This window comes from Dermacentor variabilis, chromosome 3 (genome assembly GCF_050947875.1).
Source record: "Dermacentor variabilis isolate Ectoservices chromosome 3, ASM5094787v1, whole genome shotgun sequence".
Lineage (NCBI taxonomy): Eukaryota > Metazoa > Arthropoda > Arachnida > Ixodida > Ixodidae > Dermacentor > Dermacentor variabilis.
Genome location: NC_134570.1, coordinates 102,524,675 through 102,536,135, shown reverse-complemented (window position 1 = coordinate 102,536,135; position 11,461 = coordinate 102,524,675). Strand labels below are relative to the sequence as shown.

The window sequence follows — 11,461 nt, the reverse complement described above, 5'->3', positions numbered from 1 at the left end:
CTGCGATTTAACTTCGCCTGTGTAACGACCATGAAAAATAATGTGTGCAGAACAGAATAAATTCAAAAGGAAAAGCGTGGGCGGTAGTGAGTTTCCAAAGCATGACACCAAGGTCAGAAGCCGCATGTCGTACTCACTGGGGTGAACCAGCGCATGCTAGGTAGCAGACCGGCGCACAATGCTTTATGACGCCATGCTATTCCGACCCCTGCCATGTCCGGCGTGACGAAAGCCGTAGCATGACAATGTCTAGCCGGGCTGCGAGATCATACGTTCGAAAAAACACATATATTCACGTGCAGGGCGTTAACCTTCTAATTCAAAGAGTGAAGTTCACACAAAGCGATACTGTGTCCGCTATTGCACGGTGTCGCTTTCCTAAATGAATTATCTGTTGCAGCTATCACATACTCAGAATTCGTGCACGCAAGCACGTACTTAAGCAAAATAAAAAATTGTCATCGCAAAAAAAAATATATTTACTAAAATTAATTAACTTACTGTGCTTGGTAACGTTCGCAATGAGCCAGCTTGAGCAACGACGCCGGAGCACGACGATTCCTGGAGGCGCAATCTTATTCGACACAAAAAGCAAAGACATGCGTTCGGAACGCCTCGGTTTCGTTATGTGCTTGGGAAATACTATATATTGGAGCAATTCTCACTTGATACGGCAAATTTATGAGAAGGATGAGAAGTGAGACCTTTGTATTTTGCACACAGCGCTGTGATTATGTAATTGAGAAGCCTGTTGAGAAAACGAACAGTTATAGGGAATGCTACTGTGTGGACTGTTTTTTAATAATTTGGGTCGAGCTAAAGTTGCTGTAAACCTATTATGAAACGCTGGAGAAAGCCGAATGGAGGAATCATTTAATGGGTTGCGGTCGTCAACTGAGCATAATAAATAATTGTTTCCTTCAGTACACACTACCCATGATAAGCTGTGTACATTTCCGCGTTTTCGCATTTGATGATACCTGGCGCTCTTTTCTCTTAAGTTATGGTAATGGCCCCGCTAACGTAGTATAAGGAGAAGGAGACAAATCTAGATGGCAGGGATATTAACACACACGTCGTTAATGGGGCCGCGGTAGCCATTTCGCTTACGGGTTCTACCTCTGTCACGACGTCCGCATTTTGATGCAGGCGAAATGCAAGAGCGCCCATGCATTCCAGTTAAAGAATACCAGGTGGTCAAACTTATTCTCAACTTTTTTTTCTCTTATGGCACTTAAAATACAGGAATTCTATTCAATTTTATGGTCGCACCACTTGATCTCGCCTTCTGCGCACACGCCCTTTTCAGCGACAAGTTGGCTCACTGTAATTGAGATGGCGCTTCCAGTACTCCTAGCCATTTCTTGCCTGAAGAAACGCCGTAGAACTTATGCTGCGATTCGAGCATTTGTTGCAGTGGCCGCGTTCGGAGGGGGGCGCAGTACGAAAGCGGTTCCGTAGACTATTGTGCGCGTTCGGGTAAATTGTAACAATTTGATTATTGTACTCCCTGTCTCAACTAAAGTCCTATGTGCATTCATTCGTGCACACAAAGTGCTGTTCACGAATGACTAGTAAGCAAAAGATTGCTCCCTTCGGTGAATCCTCTGTAAGTGAGAGCTGGTTTGCCACTAGAATACGCTCTCATATAATGACGAATAACTCAAATACATTTGTAGAATAAGGAAGTTAGCGCAGCGCCACAAGGGAAAACCAGACTGCACACAAATTTTGAAAATTTATTTCTTAGAATCCTTCTTAGGAAATCTGTTTTGTAGGATTCAATACTCGGGTAACATTAGGCGAAATATTTTTATAGCCTAATTCTCCTTTCCACCTCCTTGCGACCCCAGTTCCTTTATTTTTCGATAAATTGCTGCCGTCCACCTCCACACATTGGTGAACGAGTGGCCCTGACGAATTGATAACGTAACATGTCATTATTACCTCTCGAAAGGAAGAGAAGAGGGCATTGACGTCGTGAGGGTTTCCGAAACTACTGATTGCGCGCTTTAAACCACTGCAACCTTCCAGTGGAGTTCCTGAACTGGAAAGTAAACAATAAATGGACCTAGACTCTAAGAAAAAAAGTACTAAAAGGGGTAGGGAGGTTAGTCCTTTTGGAGACTAACTGATTTGCCACAACCATTAGTCCTTTTGGGGACGAACTGACATGGGATGAACTGTTACTCCCCATGCGCTTACTCCTTCGGGGACTAACAGTTGCCCCTGCCCGATGGTCCTCAAGGGAATAACGGTAATTCGTTCCGATGCTCCGCAAAGGTGGAATTAATTAAATTGGGCACTTATACCCTAATAAAAAATTTATGAGCTGAAAAAAAAACACGTGCCCGAGAGCAGGATTCGAATCTCGCTCAGGAGTCCGGTACTCTAACCACTGCACCACGCGCTTGGTTGATAAGGCGGGATATTAAGAGAAGGTTAAGCATGGGAACACAAGTGCGGCAATATAAAACTGACTCCGTATTTCGTGCAAGCTATGCAGTGAGAGTCTAACGTTGAGTGTACTTGCAACCATAAGCGACTGCGAAAAGAAATCAGCCCGAGTATTCTTAGGGCGATTTAAACTGAGGCACTACGCCATGAATACGTGTAGCGAGCTCAAACGGGGCACCGAAGACGACAGAGAAGGGCAATTTCTCTGTCACTTAGCGTGTGCCGTTTGAGCTACACATCGCTTCAGTTCGCAACCTCCTTCAAACGGAAGGAACTTAGGTACTATTGACCAAGAAAATCTAGCCGTCTATCAATGACTTGCGCGTTCAATGTGTATCGCTCACTTATGGGGTGCGCACGAAGGGCATGCCTCTTCACATTCCAGTTTTAAGTTTCACGTAATTTTCTCACGAAGAGGCAAGGTGCTGCTTTGCATGTAGCTCAATAGACAATGCACGAACTTCGAACCATTCACGATTTATAGACAATACCATTTTCGCCGCATCGCTCCATGACACGGACGAAAACAGCGAAGTGCCTGGGGAGTAACTGTTGCCGTTCGTCCTCCCATTGCTCTCTTTCCGAGCAGGGACTAAACATTTACTCTCCGAAATTTGCACACGGCACGCACATTCATGCAGTTAGTCCTTTGAGGGACGAAAGCGCCCTTTTTAGGACTAACGGCGCAGTTACTCCCGTCTTCCCCGGGATTTTTCTTAGAGTGTAAGCTACTATATAACGACCGCCTGATTCCGCGAATGCGTCTTATTCGCGTTGGCACGAAGAAATAAAATAATGCAATTTTCTCTAACGAGCGACGCATTGACTGCGATAGCAAGCTTTCGTGTTGGACTTGAACTTGTAGGATGGTGTTCTTAATGTATGGGTATCGCGGCCGCGACGTACGCGGCTACGCCTATAATTCTTAGCACACTCAAATGCTTTAGCAAGCCGTACAGGGCCAGTAATTGCATCGCAGAAGCACAACTAAGTTGCCGGTAGAGACTTCAATATATGCGGAACACGATGTCATGGACGAAATTTCGATTGCAGTGTCCATACAATTGTTATCTAAAAAAAATATGGTTTCAGATTTTCCTTTATTCCACTGTCCTGCATTGTACCCGCCGTCGCTGCTAAGTGGTTATGGTGCTGGACTGCTGGGCACGAGGTCGCGGGATCGAATCCCGGCCATGGCGGCTGCATTTCGATGGGGGCGAAATGCGACAACACCGGTGTACTTAAGTTTAGGAGCACGTTGAAGAGCCCCCAGCTGGCGGAAATTTCTGGAGTCCCCCACTGCCTCATAATCAGAAAGTGGTTTTGCCACGTTAAACCCCATAATTTAATGTTTTTTGTCCTGCATTGTAGGGTGTATTCTTTATATGTACTTCTGCTTATTAGAAAGTGAGACGCATGAACCATGCCGCCTGGGGCAGAAAATACAGCGCATGTCTAGCTTCCTCTTAGTAGCTGCCCTTCTTCACAAAGCAGCGAAACATCCAACTTTCCTCCACCCATTTCTTCTTCGTGCAAAAGCCCTGCACTTGGCTCAAATTTAAGGTAGCAATATGAATTCCTTACCCTGGCTGTCGACACAGGTCTGATACTGATAAAAAAGCATCGCACGTCTATTTCGGCCGCCGGTTATGCAACACTCATGAAAGCATCCTAAGTTTACTCTTCATGGCAGTTCACGGTATTCAAAGTAGAGTTTTACTGAATGTTTGAGTACTGACCCACTGGAAAGAATTTTTGTAATCGAGCCTTGCATACAAAAGCAGCGTGGAAGAAAAACAAGTGAATAGCTCTTGCCCTTGCGCTCTATAGTACGTAAAAAAAAGACAGTGAAAAATAGCAAAGCTTTTACTTAATGCGAGAGCCCGGGCTTTTCCTGCTTCATGTTACTGAAGAATTTAAATATGATTCCCTCGCCACTCGAAAAGTCCGGCTTCTGACTTCTTGTCGAACTGAACACTCGGGTATAAAAGGCCACTCCTCTGAGACCGAAATCAGAAGTTTCTTCTCCTCCATCGGACTAGGACCACCACCATGGTAAGTCAGCAATGAAATGTTCACTCTTGTGTGGAAACTGGAAACACTTCAAAAATGTCTCAAGGAAAATGATTTCAAGCTTACTATTACTTTTTGCAAGATTACCCGAAAATGCTTAAGGCTGGGAAAACGTTTCGTTCTATTGTAGAGACTCTTACCTCCTAATCTTCTTAGTGCACTCTCTGTAAGGAGTTCTTTAAATGAAGACAAAAAATGAACATACCCGTCCAATTAGGAACAATCAATTAAAATAACTTTATTCCATGAGGCAACGAAAAGAAAACGAAACAATTAAGCGCACTATTTTGGTGCCGTTAGATGCACTTTTTTCATGCCGAAATTGTTTTTGATCTCTCAGCTGCGTGCCTGCATCGTCCTCGCCTTGGCCACCAGCGCCTTCGCTGGACACATTGCTGGAGGTTACAACCTCGCGAGCAACCTCGGTTACGGCCTAGGCTACGGAAGCCTCGGCTATGGCGGTCTCGGCTATGGTGGCCTGGGTCTCTCCCATTATGGCCTTTCCCATGGAGTCGGCTACTCTGGCCTCACTGGCTATGGTGTTGGTTACGGATACGGATACGCCCCAGCCGCTAGCTACGCTGTCGCTGCCCCAGCTGTTACCCGCACCGTTTCCACCTACCACGCTGCTCCAGCTGTGACCGCAGTCCACGCTGCCCCCGCCGTTACCGCTGTCCACGCCGCTCCAGCCGTCGCCACCTACGCTGCTGCCCCAGCCGTGACCAGCGTTGTCCGTTCTGCTCAAGTCGTTGCTGCCGCCCCAGCTGTCACCAGGGTGGTGCAGGCCGCTCCAGTTGTTCAGACCTACGCTGCCGCCCCAGCCGTCACTCGTGTCGCCACTTACGCTGCTCCAGCTGTCACCAAGGTTGTCCAGTCGGCTCCACTTGTCGCCAGCTACGCCGCTGCCCCAGCCGTGACCGCTGTCCACGCTGCCCCAGCTGTTACCACCGTTGCTCACGCTGCCCCAGCCGTCGCTACTTACGGCGTTTCCCACGTTGCCCACGCTGCCCCAGCGGTGGCCACCTACGGCGTTGCTCACGTCGCCCACGCTGCCCCAGCCGTCGCTACCTACGGTGTTGCTCACACTGCCCCAGCCTACTACGGTTACGGTGTTGGCTCCCTCGGCTACGGTGTTGGCAGCTACGGTTACGGTCACGGCCTCCTCGGCTACGGCCTGAACTACGGCTACGGCCTTGGCTCTCCTCTCAGCTACTCCACCCTGCTCCGCAAGAAGAAGTGTAAGTTCTACTTTATTTTCACTTTCTTTTTTATTTCAATGCCGCTTTTGAACTCTCCTTTCCCACTAACAACTATGTTTTCTTGTTCTTGCAGAAATTTTCTTGTTCGAGGCCGTCTGAAAGAATCCAGTGTACAGAGCAACGGAGAAGCAGTCTTCAATGCGTCAATTAAGTGTACGGATTGTTACTGGAAAATAAACTGCTTCCGCCAACTAAGCTATATCATGTGTATTTCCGCAGATACGGCTCCTTGAAGCAAACATGCAAGAAAAGCCTAATATTGGGTACTATAGCCATGTAAGCCTTCCCAGCAGTGCAAAAGTTCAAGATGGCATAGCAATAGCGAAGCACTGACGACGTTTAAGCAATGGTACTCCTTGTCTGCTCTTTGTCTGTTCATTAGCAGAACAGCAGACTTTGTGAGATCTCGTTAGTGCTGAGCTTTTGTCTAACCAGCTCGCTAACGTACTGAGCAATGCTTTGACTTGCTGTGGATTTCGCTGTTCACTAATTTGTGTTCTGGTAACTGGCAGATTGCTTGGATGATAATAGCTCAACCTATATAAGACTGTGCAGCAGTATCGGCACTTCTGGAGGGTCTATATTTACAGGGATTGCATTTTCTACAAACTTACCCTCTAAATTCAATCCTCACGCATACATTTCATGTATAAAAATATACTGCTGTAGCGTCGTCCTTTACGATATAATTGGAACGTTTTTAGGCCATGCATGCATACAATGCGGCACAAGTGCAGCATAAGTAGTGCTGAAAGCAATACAAGTATTCAAATACGTGATATATACGCGCCCCCAAATTATAGTCCTATCGTCCTCCCCTCACTCTATTGCTTTTGTCAGAGCAAATAGAGGAAGCATTAGCCATAAACATAGCAGGTTACCTATCAAAGTACAACGTTTTACGGTCCAATCAATTCGCTTTCAGGAGAGTCTTTTACACTATATTAGCTTTATGTTTCCTAAAAGATGCATAGGAATTGTCACTGGCCACCTTAACCTAGTTCATATATGATTTGCAGATTATTCTAAAGTTTCAAAAAATAATTGTTGTTTCTCGTATGAAAACTGAATGTTATCGGTGTCAATATTTCCGCTTTACAACTAATACGCACCGACCTTTTTTGTAGAGAGAAGCTTTTCGGTATTTCCAGAATTGCGTCGCGGCCGTAAATAATATAATACCGTTGGCCCACAAGGGCCAGTCCTTGGTCCTGTTTTATCCTTTATATATATATATATATATACATAAACAAGAATGCTTGCAGTGTTCTGACACAACTGTATTTGTTCTGCGAAAGACATGGACTTTTTTATTTTTAAGTTTAATAGCGATGCTAGCAGCGTTCTAAGCCGGTGAGAGAAAAAGATTATCTAGAATTATTATGGCTAAAACATATTTTTTCCTTCACGCAAATGTTTCGGAATGGATCGACGCAACGAATTACCGCAAGTACTGATCACACTAGGTTCGTTGCTGTAAAACTGGATAAGTATTTTAGATTTGACAAAAGTATAAATTACTCAAAAATCAGTGGCTTATGATAAAGGGATTGTAAAAAAAGTTGGTTCCTATTTACTACTGATGACCATATTCTCATTTATTGGAGCAAAACATCGTTTGCCTTTTGCTTCGTATTTCCAGCAGCCGCTGCTGCTTCTGCTGATGGCTGATGTTGCTGCTGCTTCTGGTTGGTTGTTGTCTTGCAGATAAGCTCCATCCAAATACCTATGCCATATTGAAAGCCACGTCGTCGTCAGGTTCTCGTCGTCGTACTATTCTCAATGCCCTTGGCTCCTCTCCAGTCATTGAGAATTGGCCGGGGATGGTCAAAATCGAAGAAAATAAAAACTACCGGAAAAGGTGTCATTCGAAGGTTCTTTTAACGAATGCATGCCACATCATAGAGGAAGACATTCAACAAAAGCGGACACTCCCATACAGCCCAGCGGCCGAAGTGACTGTAGCGCACCACGCAGAAGGGATTACCATCTTCCGGTTTCGGTTTTGGGGCGCGCATTTTGAACGCTTTCTGGTACGCACAACGCTGGCTGTGCTACTTGTTTTGTTTCTTGTTCTGCTTAATCTTGCACAATCTTAGTGCGGCATCGTTTATATAGTTAAAATGATTGCGAACGGTTTTTTCATGCCTCCATGAATGCGTGCCACATACAATTTGATTAAGTAGACGGAAGACACCTTATAAAGAGGAAATCTTTGTTTCGCACTTTATAAATGCTCGTTTCGGGATTTTGATGCCTTCATCCAACGTTGTTCCACCAGGTAAGCAGCAGTAGTTTCCGTGCGAAGCTCCACCGGACGGCATCAGCTGAAAAAAGTAAATTACAACTATGTGTCATTTTGGTATTTAGACCTTATAGGAAAACAACGTGTAAAGGGGAAACATGCAAAAATGGTGAATAGGCGACATTACTAATATAAGAAATTCGCTTTTACATACATGGCGATGGCGATAGAACGCTACATACACCGACGTGGCCACAACAGAGGCTTTCTGCCAAACCATTCTGGATGCTCGCACAATGCCTTTTGCTCGCATCAAGAATAATGCGTGGGTGCAAAGCCTTAAAAATTAAAACTAAATTATCGGGTTTTACGTGCCAAAACCACTATCTGATTAACAGGCACGCCGTAGTGGGGCACTCCGGACATTTTGACCACCTGGGGTTCTTTAACGTGCACATATATCTAAGTTCACAGGTGTTTTCGCATTTCGCCCCCATCGAAATGCAGCCGCCGTGGCCGGGATTCGATCCCACGACCTCGTGCTTAGCAGAGTGCAAAGCCTGTTTTCAGTCGCTCAGAAGACAGCATTTCTGAGTTCTTGGATTTTGAGCTCCTCGGTCGTATCTTTTGCGTGTTCTGCCCGCGCAAGCAACACACTCCAGTGCTGGCCTTCGCTCGTCGCGTCTTCGGCAAGCGTGAGTACAGAAAGAAGGTATATGTTGCGGGGCCATAGAAAGGCTTCACAGACATGTCTAATATTCAGTACACGCCAAACTAACTGTCAGCACGACCGGCTTGCTTTTTGCTGTATCACAACCCCAGGATCTGCGTGTGTGCCTCAACAGTATCCCCAAGAAGCAACGAAATTAATTACAATAAATTTGGGGGTCAGGAAATGCGTCACGAACTTCTCCCAGTAACATTCAGTACACGCGAAACTAACGGCGCCACACGGGCGAGCAGCTTTTTGGTAAATGCGCCACAACGCCAGGCGTGGCCACTGTGCATCAAAAGCCCCGCAAAACACATTGAAATTGGTTACAATAATCTTGTGGGATAGAGAAAGCCCTAAAACATGTCTCGGTAAGATTTAGTAGACAAGAAACTGCATCGCCTTTTTCGCTACTGGGTCACAAAGCCGGCGGCGGCGAGAGCGCTCAAAAACTACCGAAATAAGTTATAATAATGTAGCGACTCATAGAAAGCGCCCATAACATCTCGCAGTACGATTCATTAACACAAATTGACCCCTCCAGGATGGCCGGGCTGTTTTTCGCTAACTGCATCATAAGTCTCGGTTCCGTGCCGTAAAGACAAAATTGCTTTAAATGCGTCGCATAATTTCAAACAAATTTTTGTCCGTGCCGCTGTCAAATAATCCAGTGATGCCGTGCAGAGGGAACGGAAGAAAACGCCAAACAAACATTCTAATCCAAATGAGACGGGTCGCCAAACAGGCGAACTTCACATGCGCAGGCCTCGCGGGCTTCGGTGGTGCGACTGGCACATGACGCATGCAGCATGCATCTGTTGTACCTGACGTGCCGTTAGCTTGTTGCTAGGTAACGCAAAAAAAATTTGTCAATAAGTATAAGTTCATTTATGCGCGAAATTTTTTTAGTTTTAGCGGGAAAGACTAAAAAAACATTGTCTAAGTTCATTTGACATTCTTTTTTTCCATGCTCGCATAAGATAACAGATGGGATTAACACTAACCATGACGTGTTTCCTTGTGCCAGTTTTCGCTGAGTGTCCGCTCTTGATGAATTTCTTTCTATATGGCGACATACTAAAAGTAATGTATTCATCACACCATTGTCGTCCTACCACTGTCATCGCTTCTGGTTGCTGCCTACACTTTGCACAATTAAATGGTACCGCAATTAGTACAAATACCTGATACAGCATGAATTAACGCTACCAATTTAGCCAGTACCTGAGAAAGTGCAAACACCAGACATTTTGCGAATTAAGGCGGCCTACGGTACCTAACATGCAAGCAAATTCCGGCTGTAGTGCGAAATAAGGTGGCAGGATTGGCCAGTACCAGGCTTAGAACAAACAAACACTATATATACTGCAAATGAAGGCATACCGAGTTGCCGGCACCATAAACAGTGTAAACAAAGGAAGTATAGATAGCGACTGAAGTTGGTCATAAGATATAAACAAACACCGGATTTAGTGCAAATTAAATCGGCCCGGTTGAGCGGTACCGGGTATAGTGAAAACACGCACCGGATATAAATCGAATTAAGGTGGCCTGGTGAGAAGCGATGTATATGAATGCGGACGGGAGCTTAGACATCAACACGTGGTCACTGTCCTGCCGTCGTCTCAAGTCATGCCATCATGCCTTCATATCATCGTGATCAATTTTTCGTTGTCAAGTCGTGGATTCATTCCGCACTTTAGACTATTTCGTTAGCGCTGCATTGTCATATCGTCATTCCGCCGCCATCTTCAAGCTATCGTCGTCATTCTTTCGGGCACATTAGATTGTGGTCAGGCAGTAGACGTCATCGAATCGCCATCACAGGGTTGCCGTCATGACGTCCTGGTATTCCCATCGTTGTAATGTTTTGTCTATTTATTCCCGTTGTCGTCATGCAATTGTCGGCACGCATTAGTCACCATGCCATTACCATTCCATCTCAGAGACTCCCTTCGTCGCACCAACGTGTCCATGACGCCATTGTCATTCTATTAGCACAATTTTAGCATCGGCACCGCGTTATTGTGTGTCCGTTGTCGTCACACCAGCGTCGCAATCCCATGGTAAGCAGAGGATTGCCGTCACATCAATGTTTTCAAACCACTGTTGCAACTCCAGCGTCGCTATCCCATGGTCGCGATGCAGTCGCTGTGACAACAACGTAAGCAAGCCACCATCGCCATACCAGCTTTGTCAACCCATGGTAGGCGCTCCATCGTCGTTATACCATCGCCTTCACTCAAGCGTCCCCATCCCATGGTGTTTACGCAGTCGTCGTCACACCACCGTGATCATAACATCGTCGCCATTCCACTGTTGTCAAGTCAACTTCGTCGCTTCACTGTCCGAACACCGTCATCGCCATATCATCGTCGTAATGCAGTCGTCATCAACCGTTGCAGTCGTTCCATCATGGTCATGTTTATGGTAGTGGTTTTACTGTCACGAAACCCTTCCCCTCAGGCCTTAGTCATAATTTCAACGCCGATTAGCGTCGTCATCATACCGTTATCAGCCTTGAAGCGCAGCACCCGCCGTGTTGGCTTAGCGGCTATAGTGTTGTGCTGCTAAGCACCAGATTGCGAGAATAAACCCCGGCTGCGGCGGCCGCATTTCACTATTGGCGAAATGTAAAAACCCCATTTCCCGTGCCTTGTTGATGACGACTTACTGGCATCCCCTGTGAAGCAGGGGATGCCAGTAAGTAAGCAT

The 11,461-nt window shown here is 45.9% G+C and overlaps 1 protein-coding gene across 1 annotated transcript; it reads left to right on the top strand.

Moving 5' to 3' along the window:
- Positions 1–4,843: 4,843 nt before the first annotated feature.
- Positions 4,844–7,500, top strand: LOC142574648 (uncharacterized). The gene is made up of 2 exons (XM_075683686.1): positions 4,844–5,772; positions 7,497–7,500. Exons 1-2 carry the CDS (start codon positions 4,844–4,846, stop codon positions 7,498–7,500), a joined length of 933 nt encoding a protein of 310 aa, XP_075539801.1.
- The last annotated feature ends 3,961 nt before the right edge of the window (positions 7,501–11,461 follow it).

What these genes read in the sequence shown, in the direction of transcription:
- LOC142574648 (XM_075683686.1), top strand. Translation starts at nt 4,844, where the DNA reads ATGCCGAAATTGTTTTTGATCTCTCAGCTGCGTGCCTGCATCGTCCTC.